Genomic DNA, 13,688 nt, shown 5'->3' on the forward strand with positions numbered 1-13,688 from the left:
ACCGGGCGTGCTCTAAAAATTATTCTTACATTTAGTGTGTGCTTCAGACTGCAGAGAAGATTTACTGGAATAATTATAGCAAGACAGGACGGTTTCCTGTCAGAGGCGGAGGACAACAACTGTCACTGTGCACAGAGTGAGGAATAATCACTCAGACTTGCAACTGACCAGATTGGTTTCATAAAACTCTGTCAAGCTTCTAACATCGGTGGACACAGAGCCAAGCTGTCTGCCATAACTTTTGGGATGAGCTGAGCAAAAATTTCATGTAGATGGAAGGAGGATGTTTTCTAACTGTTTGTCTCTCCTGTCCTGTTGTTATGTAATAAAATAATATTTGCACATTTATTAACAACTACCTGAAACAAACAAAAAGTTATCTTCTATACGTATGACTATAGCATTATATGTTGCAGCTGCTGTCAGTGGCCTGTGTCAGTTTGTCACTCATAAGCCGGTGTAATAATAAAACAAGCCCAAAGTTTCAGGCTTTCACATCAGCGATCTCGACTTCACCTCTGGTCCGGCCACCTTCCCGACGCTCCTGACCTTTGGCTGATGTCTATGTGATCCGAAACAAACAAACTCTGACATGCAGCCAACGTTTTCCCCCTCAGATTGCAGGATTGTTTACCAGACGAGGTATCGCAGCTGACTGGCCTCACGACTCGAGCGCTCCGAGTGTGTTTCCAAGGCAACCGCGTATAGTATGGAGAAGAGGTGCAAAGAGTGTGAGAGGGGCGAGAGACAATGAAGCTTTAGCTCTGTAATATCTTGTTATTTAGCTCCGTGCTCCCATTATCTGCTCTACAGGTAGCTGCAGCTTAACTATTACATTAAAGTAACAGAAGCCTGTTTTTGGGAATAGACTTTAAAAGTTGTCTTGGTGTTAATACTACCACTATGGCTACATTCTCAGTTCATTAAAATAATCACTTTTTACAAACTCAGCTTGACAAAAGCGTCTACATTACTTACATTGCTCTCCTGCTGAAAGGTTACTTCCTGCCTCAGTTTCAAGTCTTTTAAAGCCTCAGGTAAATTGTCTTCAGTGATAGCCCTGATTTAGCAACAGTCATTTCACTATTAACACTAACCAGTGTTAAGACCTGCCTCAATGACCGTGACAAAAGCACCCTACTGCGACGTTGATGATTTATTTGGTACACTGAGTCCTTCACATTGCACCAGCACAAAATCTACTTGTACTTTATGTGTATGTCTATCACAGGGTTGACCACTGAGAGGTGAAAGAGGACCTCATTTTCTTTATATAAATCAATGATTATTTTCTATTTTTTAAGTCTAGAATTTGTTCTCAGATTTTTTTTTCTCACATCAGAAACAATGGGAGATGGGTCAGTTGTTTTTATAAAAACTCCTGCTCTATTGAACCAGATTTAAAGAGTAGATGCACTCAAATCTACCGCTGAGTTTGGATATTTGTTCTCCTATTTAGGTTAAATTAACATGAATGCAAAAACAGTGGTTCATACGAGACAAATAGTTTTGTCTCTGTGACACATTTTTTCCTTATGAAAAAAAATAGTTTGTCAATCTTCATTAACAATCTGTGCTGATATGCAAGACTTGCACATGCTTGGAAGACTACTCTTTTTATACCCCTAGCAAATCCTCCTAACATAATACAATTAAGTCAAGTTGCTCCATAAAAACCAATATAGAGTTCAAAGAGTACGAATAATTTGTAAGGCACTGTATACGTCTGCAAACTGAAGCTGTGTTCTTCAACTTTTCCTTTTTAAACTACAGGAATCTTTGCAAATAAAAAAATAAAACATTTCTGAGTTCAGGATGCTTTTGGAAATGCATCACAAATAAACCAGTTTGACTCAGCGCTTGAGAGACAAACATGACTATGGAAGAAGGTAGCAAGTGAGAATTTGAGTGGACAACATGAGACCACTGTTTGCTCAGTGTCATTAAATTCAGCTCTGATGCAGTCGGCACCCAGGCAGCTGGAACACTGAGTTCTCATCAGTCCTCGAAGCTGCACGGCATTAAACATGAATTAGAAACAGCAAATCAAATGCATTAACTTTTTGTCACACACTCACATTTGCATGCATACGTAACCTGGACTAGATGTTTTTAATTAATAACAGGCAACCTAGATTAAAATCTGCTTCTCTAAATATAGACTACCATTTAAATAAATGTGCAAATACATAATCTCATATGTAAATTTTATTCAGATTGCTTACATGATTAATACACATGAGCATGTAAAAAAAAAAACAATGAACTATGAGAAATAAAAAAAAGATTAATATGTCAATAAACTCCATAAGCTCAAAGAAATTGCAACGGAATCGGTGATGTGACTTTATTTACTGTGTAAGACGTACTACATGGTGACCATTTGCACTGTATACTGGTTCTTTTTGGCAATAAATTAGCTTGAAACCAGCAAGTACATATGTGCATCATGGCCAATTTTTTCTTTTTTCTTAACCTTAATTGCCATTCTGAGCAAGACTGCAATTATACTACGTGGTCTTTGGACTGTCAGCAACATCTTGTGGCAGATAATGGAAACTACAAAACATCAAGAGGCACTTTTTATAATAACATCGATGGATAATAATGGAAATACTGCCCTTCTGCAAAGATTAAATTATGTTCAAAAGAATTTTAATTATTCAATCTGAAGTTCAGATGTCTCAAAGTTCAGCTATGAGATCTGTGTGACAAATATCAGTAATTCTGGTGTTTTGTTTTGTTTTTTTAATAAATGCTTAGTTTTCTGTTGCCTTAAAAATTGAATACAAGTCGTGACAATTTTAAAAGTATTCATGCTATATAAAATTCTTTAGATTTTGTCACAATAACGACATAGTCTTCAATAAATGTTATTAGCGCTTACATCAACATTTTAATTGTGAAATGAAAGGAAGTTATTACGTCTAAAACAAATTATTATGAAATTTCTGTGCATTTGTTCTGACCCCCTCTGAGACAATACTTTGCAGAATTTAAATTTTCTGCAATTACAGCTGCATTTTTGGGGGAGCTTGTAGTCACTCTGAGTCTAAACCTTAAAATTTGCCATGTTCTTGGATTTAGGTCTGGACTATAACAGGGCCATTGTAACATGCGGGAATGCTATAATCAGAACCATCCCATCCTCTAACAGATTTTCACCCTGTATTCCACTGTTTTTCACTGAAAAACTGGAAATATATTGTGTAAAAGCGGTGGTTAAGAGAGGACGTTTTAGAAGCGATAAATTTGGTGAAGTTAATCTTCAGTTTATTGAGCAAATTGGTAAAAAGATTCCTGTCAATAGAATTCCTGACATTTTCTTCGAATGACTGATTTAAAAGCACAAAATATTATTATATAATATTAAATATTGACTTTTGGTTAACTTTGCAGCACTTACTGTCGACGCCGTGACGGGGTTATAGTTCGGAACCATTTGTGGCTAGTTGTTTCTAGTCGTCCTCATAAACGGAACACAATACACCTAGTTGATCGGCACAGTGTTGTACCACTTAACATGTTCAATTTTATGTCCTAAAGCTCTGTATAACTCGAGTTATCTTTTGTTACACGTATAGGTGAGTGAGTTGGAACCAAACTGATACTAATTACGGCAAAGTTAAGGGCAGTACGCAGCAAATAGCATCACAGTTTTGGTTAACCAGCAAGTGCTAATTGTGTTAGCATCTGTTGCTAACGGTAAAGCCTTTTTATTTTTTGCAGGGTCAGGGCTTATAGTATTTCATACTATTATTCATTTCTGCTGTATTGTTAAGTTTGATTTAATGTGGATTATAAAATTTTATAACTCGCTAGTCATATAATAATTTTGCTTCTTTCGTAGCTTTAGAAACATTAAGCTTCAATTGGTATTTTTATACCAAATCATTTGGGTCAAGAAAAAGTTAGAGTAGTATTGAGACTCTTGTCTTATTTTCGTCTAGAAGTAACTATTCCATGCTCATATCACTGTTTTAAATTTTGGTTTTGTTATTTAGTGTATTGCATTGGACTGGATCAGCTCTTCATAAACCCAGCAGGAGATCACTGGCCATGACGTCACTGGTAAGTAGTGACTTTTCTTAGAAAACGCAAATTTACATTTCTTTTTCTTTGTAGGCACTTTGACATATGCAGTTCATTCTAAGAACATGTCACAACTGTTAAAGTCTAAATGAAAAACACTTGAACATATTTCGGCTTGTACAGCTCCTGAGTTACAGTATGGGCAATGACATGGTTTTAGATTCATCCCTCCGTTTATTTTGCAGGGTGGAAGCAGTTCCTCAACCACAGAGTACACTGTGAGAGTCCCCAAGTAAGTAACAAACAAATGTAGTGAAAGCATGTATCTGTATAACTTGAGTTATGTTTTGGGGATAACTCGAGTAAGATTTACCTTCATCTAATAATGATTTTCTCTGACCCAGAGAAAAATGGAACTATTGTTTTGTTTTCATCTCTATTTTTCCTATAGAAACACCACCAAAAAGTACAATATAATGGCTTTTAACGCAGGGGATAGAGTCAACTGTTCAAGCTGGACACAGGTGAGCTTTCATATCTCTGTAATTGAGTCATTTAAAAAAAAATCAAGAAACCAGAATATTAGAATGATGAGAAATTACAATATACCTCCAATCTGAGTTTGTAATGTTATGCTTCCCTTTCTCTTTCTTCCCAGGCACGTATGGAAAGAGACATGAGTGCTCGGCGAATATATGGGGAGGAGGAGACACCGGAGAGTGGTGCAGGTAGCGAGTTTGGCAAAAAACAGCGAGAGGAAGCTCGGCGAAAAAAGTTTGGAATTGTTACCCGAGAGTTCAAAGTGGAGGATCAGCCATGGATCTTGAAGGTCAATGGCAAAGCTGGCAAGAGGTTAGAAAACAGGCTACTCTTCTTTAAGATTTAAGAAGTTAAAATGCTTAGCAATTTTTCAAAGCGTCTCTTTTTTTATCTTGATTTTGTCACAATGTATTTTTTCTAAAACATGTGAGATGCATTTCTGCACCAATTATGTATCCCTAGTGGAATTTTTCTAACATTTTATAGTTTTCAACCTGTTTTTTGTTTTACTTTTGTTTTTTAAAATTTATTTTCAGGTTTAAGGGTATAAAGAAAGGTGGAGTTACAGAAAATGCATCCTACTACATTTTTACCCAGTGTCCAGATGGAGCTTTTGAAGCCTTTCCTGTTCATGGGTGGTATAACTTTACGCAGCAGGCAAAGCATCGAACGTTAACTGCTGAAGAAGCCGAAGAAGAGTGGGGCAGGTACGTGAATGAATGAATTGAAATCGAAAGTTAAAAGCATTTTTTAAAAGTACATAAATAAATGTATACTTGCATGAAAAACCATGTAAGTTGCATGTTTCTCTCCTTTTACAGGCGGAACAAGGTCGTAAACCACTTCAGCATTATGCTTCAGAGACGGCTTCGGGAGCAGGAGCGTGGTGATGACGATGAAGACGAGACAGAAAAGGGTGGGAAGAAGAAAAAGAAGGGGGGCCGTAAGGGTGGCGACCTTCTCATACACGACCTAGATGATGACCTTGAGATGAGCAGTGATGACAGTGACAGCAGCATGGGAGAAGGTAAGGAACACATTGTAAACCTTGATATTTATCAATATTCTGTCTGTTTAATCAGATTGTTGAACATGTTTTGGGGCCCTCTCATGTAACAGATGGAGAAAGCAAGGCAAAGACGAAAAAAGCTACAGGGAAAGGGAAATCAAAGAAGAAGAAGCAAAAGAGCAACGATAAGGAAGCCCTTGAAGACAGCGATGATGGAGATTATGAGGGTCTGGAAGTGGATTATATGTCAGAGGAAAGCAGGTCAGATCACTAAGATTCCCTTTATTTACCATCCCAGCAGCAGTAATCACAAACAAGACTCTCATGTCAGATGACACATTTCTGAGATCGCCTCCTGGTGGCAGAAAAAAGCACCAAGACACTTTTAAATGTTTATTTGGCAAGATGGCACATGGCACAACTACAGAACAGACAAGAAACCACCATTCTAGACTTCAAGATAGCAAAATCTAAATAAAACTAGAAAATGTATGCACAATACATCACGAATCTATCCTTATAGCAAGATCACAGCGATATACAATATGCATATCACAAAACACTGTCTAAACTCCAATTAATGTTAGTTATTGAATGAAGTGCCATGCATTTAGACTATTTATATCTCTAATATATTTGATGATAATGTAACAGAAAAAAATAGAAGGTAAGGGAAGTTATTCAGAAACTAATTTGTTTCAGATGCTGACTGCTGAAAAGCAGCTTTGTCAATATATTGAGTTAGAAATTCCCAGTAGTTTAATGGACTAATTATTATCTGTGGTCTGTTTGCTTTAAATCAAAAGCAAAAAGAAGTTAATACTTTTTTTTATTTGTTTATCACTAATCAGATATGCAATAATATTCGCCAATATTACATGTTAAGAAACACCAAAACTGGTAACTTTTATTAATCATGCTGTCTAATAAAGTAAAAAAAATAAAGAAATGTCTGGACATTTGTATGGGTCCAATCGATGGGCTCTATCGATGACCTCTTGCTGTAGAATCAACTACAGTAAGAGGTAGTTGATTTTAGCATTTTTTTATGTCTTTTTCTGTCCTTAGGACTCTTTTGCTTTCTCATTCTCCAACCGTGGTCCATATGCTCCCTTTTAGTGTACCTGCTTGGTTGCCAGCCAGTACCCAGAATGCACAGCTATTTCATGTCCTATATTACTTTCCAACTGGGGTACTTGCATTTGCTTTCACTGCATCTTTGACTGTCTGTAAACTTACTGAGAGGAATCAGTCTCAAAATAAAAACTGCTCCCTAGTATTTTTTATTTAAAACACAGACAGGTTGGTCTCTTATTTTTAATTTAATTTCTGTTAGGTTTTTTTAATGTCCAAACAGAAATATAATTGCTCCCAGTTTATTTACGTTGCCATCACTAATTTTACATCAGCATATTAATACTGATAGGAGCCTTTTCCTTATTCTGAAGCACCACTGTCACAACCATCATTGGCTGTTGGGATGAAGTATTTTGAGTTTATTTTTTTAAATAATTGTGTTAATGTGTTCTTTTTTCGCCACATCAGCTCCGACGAAGAGCCAACAAATGAAAAGCCAACCAAAGCAGAAGAGCACCCTAAAGGTAACAACTAATGATGGCGACAAAGTCACAAAAAGCCTCAGATAATGGATACAATTAATGCATTTGATAATTAAAACTGTGAATGGGAATTACAATTTGTTTTTTACTCAAACAATTAAACATGTAGGAATCGATGAGGCGTCCGAGAGTGAGGAAGATAGTGAAGAGGAGAAACAAAATGAAGAAGAAGCTAAAGAGGAGGAAGAAGAAGAGGAAGGGAAGAAAACCCCGGTCCAGATGGAAAAGAAGAAGAAAAAAGGTGAAATCCTGCAAGGATTTTTCTTCAAGGTTTTTGTAAGAGACATAAATATTGACAAATGTTGAGTGACATTGTGTTGTTTGTGTTATAGACAGCAGTGGCGAATCAGACAGCTCTGACGACAGCGACATTGAAGGAGAGACTGCTTCTGCTTTGTTCATGGTAGCTAAAGTGTGTGTGGCAGAAAAACTGGTTATAAGTTTCCAAATCATTATCTACTGTTTGACTCATATACTTATATTGAATATTGACAGTAATTCATTGACAGTGTGTAAGTGTTGCTGGAAGTATTTGGAGCTATTTTAAGTTTACAGATGTGAATGTGTGAATTGTTTTATATTTATACTATTGTTGCATGTTTACTTTTATTCTTATGAAATGTCTCTGTAACCTTTCTCCTCGCAGAAGAAGCGCACGCCTCCCAAGCGGCCTGGTGGACGCGGCTCTGCAGGCAGCTCCAGGACGGGTAGTCGTCCTGGGACGCCATCCATAGATTCCGCCTCCACCTCCAGTACACTGCGTGCTGCTGCCAGCAAACTAGAGCAAGGTGTGCACTTGTAAATCAGCAAAAATGTCCAATGTCCAAACAATATCTGCATTGAAATGAGACACATGACAGATATATGGATGTCTGTGTTAGTTTGCCAATGATGAATACTGATTGATTTGTCATCAGGGAAGAGACAAATTCAGACTGGAAGTACTGACTCACCAGCAGCCAAAAGGCTCAAGATGGAGCCCAGCAGTCAGAGCCCTGTCCCCTCTGGGAAGAGCACACCTCAACCCCCATCTGGCAAATCCACTCCAAGCTCAAGGTATGACCTACTTTTAACACACACAAAAAATTTATTTTTATGCCTGAAACAATGTCTAAAAATCACTGACCTAATGCTAAATATTAGGTACTAATGAATGAACTATTAATATTTAATCTTGGATACATTGAAACCGATCACAATTTACAAAAATTCTCCTCACAGTGACGTGCAGCTGACGGAGGAAGCTGTGCGCCGCTACCTGATCCGTAAGCCGATGACCACCAAAGACTTGCTGAAGAAGTTCCAGACAAAGCGCACAGGTCTGAGCAGCGAGCAGACGGTCAACGTGCTCGCTCAGATCCTGAAGCGTCTCAATCCAGAGCGCAAGATGGTCAATGACAAAATGCACTTCTACCTCACAGAGTAAGCAGCCAAACAGCGATAGGAATAACAAGAAAACAATAGTATAGAAGTGTTTTTTCCTGATCCCTGGGCAGAAGGTGTAACAAATCTTGTTCTCGCTTACACATGCTGCACCAGCTCTTATCATCAGCTGTGTGAGGAGTAGATTTGCTAAAATATTTTTGTTGAACTTTGTTCATGTAGATGAGCCTGACCTCACAGTAATGTTTTAGTAAAAACGTTTTCAATTGCAAGAAATTTGAAATTAGTCTATCCTTTTCTTTTCTAAGTCAAGACTTTTATAATAAAATGTAAACTTGACTGGTTTGTCACTGTGATTTGTCGATACACATTTTCATTTGATTGTGTTATATAACGTCTAATATTTCTACAATACTATATAAAAGAATTAAATGGATAGGAATATATAAAATTAACAGTGATAAAAGTCTACAGCTAGCATTTAAGCATATCAAATGAATGTGGTGTTTTTACAGCTGCAAAATATCAGGAATGTTTGTAATTAAATGAGTATTTCTGGAAATTGTGATATTAGTTGTGTAAAATTTTATACAACTATGCTACAATAAAGATGGTTAGATGTACATAACAGAGCCTAAAACATCCCACGTAAATTCCTGAAGATGTTCAAAGCAGTCCTGCATGTTTTAGTTCACTTTTAAAAGAGTCCACATATTGCAGGACAATAAAAACACAATTTGCATTTAATATACAAAATAAGTAAATTATGAGTGGCAACATGCTTTAATATTGTTCCTATTTGCTCTGTACTGTGGTTATGTTTTAACTTTAAATATTAAATTACTGTTTGTGTCATAGTAAAATTATTATAACATTTGATGTTATAGTAATTTTATTTTTGAAATATTGTCAAGCACTGGTGGCATTGTTCAGTTCTCAGCTTATAGTGCCCATATCATATATATATATATATATATATATATGAAGCTAATTTATTCACCGTTCAACCAAGTTATTTAAAAAAATAATAAACCTGGATTGAGGTCTTTCAACATTTATTGTTTTAAAACAATTAAATTTTGGAAGTCAATACTGAAACATTTTTAAACATTACTTTTAGATGGAGATTTGTTTCAATACTTCCAAAAGAGTGTCTGTATTATACAGAAAGAGAAAAACGCATCAGAATGATGGCATTATATAAATACAATCCAAAACCTTTCCATCAGTTTCATATCAACTTAATCAAAGCAGGTTCTTTTGGTTTTGATATCCCAATATAATCTGGTAAGAAGATTTTCTTTAAGCACTCTACATTATGCTCTTATTCTAACAGAGAGCGCGTTAGCCTGGAAGGTTACGACAGATAACGGAGATCCGGCGCTGCCGCGCAACCCTATGTCCGTTGAACACCGAGTCTTCATCTTTAAGGATCTCATGAGTGAAGTCATATCTGGCCTGGTCTCTGTGCAAATAGGACAAAAATAAATAAAAAAAACTGTCCTTTAAACTTGGTATGTTGATACACAGGCAATTTCTAATACAAAAGCCCATTGGACCTCAGTATGTAGAGGGAGCGACGAGCCAGCAGCAGATCCAGCCATTCATTTGGCTCATTCTCCTTTACTAAACGCATGATGCTGTCAGATAAAAGACTCAAACCAGCAATGGTGCTGCCACAAAACTGAAGACAAGAAGAGAAATAACTATTAAGATACCAGCTCATAACAAAACATCACAACAATGTGATCATAGAGGTACCTTGACGCTGTCGACGTGGGGTTTGATGTAGCCAGCTTTGTCCAAATCCAGAACGTGCACGGGCCCCAGAAGAGGAGCGCCCCCAGGAAACGCTACAGACCGGACACGGTTCAGGATCTCTTCACACGGCGGAGCCCACCTCAGACGCTCCGTCTCTCTGTAGCCATGAATTGCCTGAACGTGTACAAGGTAGCCCAGTGCAAATGAATTTACAGTAAGTATCGAATAAATACTTGCTCTTAAGTCATTTTAATACTTGATGCTATCCATCTGTATTATATATTTCACTAGCAAATGGGCAGCAACAATAACAGCTGAGTAAAAATATATGGAGGATGCATGCAAGATTTCACAGAATATATTTTGAAAAAGTTGGGATATATATAAATATATATATATATATATATATATATATATACATACATGATTTTGCATAATATATTTTGAAAAAAGCACTGGAAAAATAGCTGATTCAGAACTGTATAAGCTTCTTCTAATGTAATGGATTGATGACATTAGAAGAAACACTTATTTAGCCTATCAATTTCAACATTAATTTTGACCCACCAAAGGCTTGTCTGCTTGCCACTTGGTTTTTGAGGGGATCAATTCAGTCTACTTGAATAAATAACTAAAAACATTTGATCAGCAACTTTAGAAAGTTCTAACCGCTGTATGAAGTTTTAAATTATGGAGTAATCAAATACAACCTCTGTATAAACTAAATGCCCACCCTGCAAACTAATTTAATTACATCCTGTACTATGGAAGAATCCTCCACTCACCAAGTTGCACAGTAAAATCCTGCATTAAAAAAATGCATATGACTTGGTGATGGAGTGCCACTGAAGGGGCTAGTAAATAGGGGCGGCCATAGGTTTTGCTTCGCAATCCTTGCAAAGCTGTGTTACTCTCATCTATGTTACTTGTGGAACACCCTTTTCCTTCCACTCAATTTTTCAATAATATTGTCACTCTATGAACATTCAGCTTCTTTGACGATGAGCTTTTATGACCAACCCTCAACGAAGTCTGCTTTTCAGTATCTGTAAGTCATAACTAAAATAAATGATTGAAACTCTGTGATTGATAAATCCATATATGTTTTGTTGTTTGTAGTAAATTACTGTCATGTCCCTGCAATCCCTGTAAGCACGTCTTACGTCGTCCCAGTGGTCGAACTCGTAGCGTTTCTTCCTGAGACCTGGCTCCAGCTCTTGCAGCAGGACAGCCTCCTCCTCCTCTGTGATGAAGCCCGGCCTCACCTCCACCTGAGAGCCCACAGTCCGCACCAGCTCCAGGCTTGACCCCACCATCACCTCATCTTGGAGAGATGACAGTCCACCGCTGCTTCTGGGGCTCGAACAGCACCGTCGGCAGAGGTAAACCGCTGGGTTTCGTGTGTGTTTCAGTGTCGTCAGCAACAATTTCATCCTCCCGCACTCGCTAAGTTAGCTAGTTTACCGCGAAGAACAGAACTGTTTACCTTCAGCTTAGTGTCGCTTGTCAGGCGGTCATGTGGGGCGCCATGATGGAGTCGCAATGTATTGTGGGGGATGTGGTCTTGCAGTAGAAAACTTACAATAACTGAAGGACTCCTACATGTTGCCAAATAGAGGAAGCTGCTTCGAGGTTTCCAACGTGGATTTTATGCTCAAAATAAAAAAGGGGGGATGTGTAGTCAGCGCTATTTTTCAGCAGACAAATAGCTCTGCAATTCTGCGAGTTTGTATTTTATCGCCATGTTTTTTTGATTTTAGGTGAGTATGCTCTGCTAAACCACACTCAAAACTTTTCAGTATACGCTTCTCTTGTTTTGAGGCGTTCAAGAAATTGTACCAAATGTGAAAAGTTAACAGCGTTATAAAACCATTACGTCTTCTCCCACTTATGCTGTAGTTCTTCTCTATGAACACTGGAGGGCGACGAATACCGGTGACTAATTCATTTGGTTCTGTTTGAAAATAATGATTAGCTTCTTCAATAGAACTGAAAAAGCAGCAAGTCTACTTTGGAGGAAAATGTAAATTGACTACGAAAAAAGCCTGAATACTATGGTTACGTAAATGTGCTCATATTTTAATGTGGTTTCAAGATTCAGTCTTCAAGAGTTCACTTTTGTCATAATGTAATGAATCTGGAAACCTTAAAATAGTTTACCCATTTTTGTATAGTTTTCCTGAGATTTGCTCATAAATGTAACTATTGCAGCAGTTTGTAGAGAGTTTATAAAGGATCAAAGTAATAATAATAAATAAATAGTGTCCCAGTATTCACTTTCTTGGATGCTTAAAGCTTTTTCTTGCTTTCACAAATCAATCATAATCAATCAAATTAAGCTTATTGGCAAGACAATTTACAAAAAACAAAAAAGAGCCAAAAACAGCTTTAATGTTATATTAAAAACTGATTTGTACTAATTAATATTTAAATAATAATTTAAAAAATAAATTAAAAAATTAAATTAAACACCAATGAGAGAGGTCATCAGGTCAGGATGACTACGCTGAAGGAGTTACAAGCTTCAGCAGCTGAGATGGGAGAGACTCTGCATACAACTGTTGCCTGGGTTTTTCATCAGACAACAATTGAAGAAAACTAATATCAAGACATGTGGAAGACTCCAAACTCCAGTGAAGAAAAAGCTATCTGTTCTGACAAGACTAAAATTAAGCTTTTGGGCCGTGAAACTAGCAGACATCAAACATTGCACATCCCACAAACACACCATGCCACTAGCAGCTTCACAGCATGATGCTGCTGGTGGTAGCAGTGTCATGCTGTGGGGGATGCTTTTTGGCAGCAGGCCCTGGAAGGCATGTGTAGATTACATACTTTTAATTAGTTGTCATAATTTTGTGTAATTATGTTTTTAGTCATTTTTTTGTCAAAAAAAATTGGTGATCATGACTGATTTGTAACAGTAATAAAAGGTTAAAATCTCCAAGAGGTTAAATACTTTTTATATTGTATTTCATATGAGTGGAACAAGAATGCAAGCATTAAAAAGGAGACTGTTTTGACGAGACATATTAACATACTTAACACAAATAATTAACACAAATGACATAATACTACTCTATCCCTAATCTTCAGGTTTTGGTTTGAAGACAGTGATCTATCCCATAAATCTATTAAGCGATAATTTTTTATTTTTTTTTCTCTTAAAAGCAGTATGGATGATGATAGTCGAAACAGATAATGGATCTCATTATGGAGATCCAGTTGCCTTACTTACTCACCATAATAAAATACAATAACATATTTAGAATACATATTTTGCTCTTTGATAATTGAACCAGATCTTGAAATATCCAAATGCTCCACAGCTTACAAGGATCATT

At 36.9% G+C, this 13,688-nt stretch overlaps 2 protein-coding genes across 3 annotated transcripts; one reads left to right on the forward strand and one right to left on the reverse strand.

The window, feature by feature from the left end:
- Positions 1–3,433: 3,433 nt before the first annotated feature.
- gtf2f1 (general transcription factor IIF, polypeptide 1) lies at positions 3,434–9,211 on the forward strand. 2 transcript variants are annotated; one of them, XM_028042822.1, is made up of 14 exons: positions 3,434–3,584; positions 4,005–4,071; positions 4,278–4,324; positions 4,484–4,556; positions 4,691–4,884; positions 5,109–5,279; positions 5,394–5,599; positions 5,692–5,842; positions 7,127–7,182; positions 7,310–7,441; positions 7,533–7,612; positions 7,847–7,988; positions 8,118–8,256; positions 8,422–9,211. In XM_028042822.1, the coding sequence occupies exons 2-14, from the start codon at positions 4,060–4,062 to the stop codon at positions 8,624–8,626; spliced, it is 1,608 nt and encodes a 535-aa protein (XP_027898623.1). In that variant the 5' UTR covers positions 3,434–3,584; positions 4,005–4,059; the 3' UTR covers positions 8,627–9,211. The 2 variants fall into 2 exon arrangements, with proteins under 2 accessions (XP_027898623.1, XP_027898624.1); XM_028042823.1 differs by having other exon boundaries at positions 7,533–7,603.
- Positions 9,212–9,621: 410 nt separating this feature from the next.
- alkbh7 (alkB homolog 7) lies at positions 9,622–11,892 on the reverse strand. Its single transcript, XM_028042824.1, has 4 exons — positions 11,508–11,892; positions 10,345–10,518; positions 10,143–10,267; positions 9,622–10,048 (listed from the first exon to the last, which is right to left on the reverse strand). Exons 1-4 carry the CDS (start codon positions 11,775–11,777, stop codon positions 9,928–9,930), a joined length of 690 nt encoding a protein of 229 aa, XP_027898625.1. The 5' UTR covers positions 11,778–11,892; the 3' UTR covers positions 9,622–9,927.
- Between the last annotated feature and the right edge of the window lie 1,796 nt (positions 11,893–13,688).

Source organism: Xiphophorus couchianus, chromosome 16, assembly GCF_001444195.1.
Source record: "Xiphophorus couchianus chromosome 16, X_couchianus-1.0, whole genome shotgun sequence".
NCBI lineage: Eukaryota > Metazoa > Chordata > Actinopteri > Cyprinodontiformes > Poeciliidae > Xiphophorus > Xiphophorus couchianus.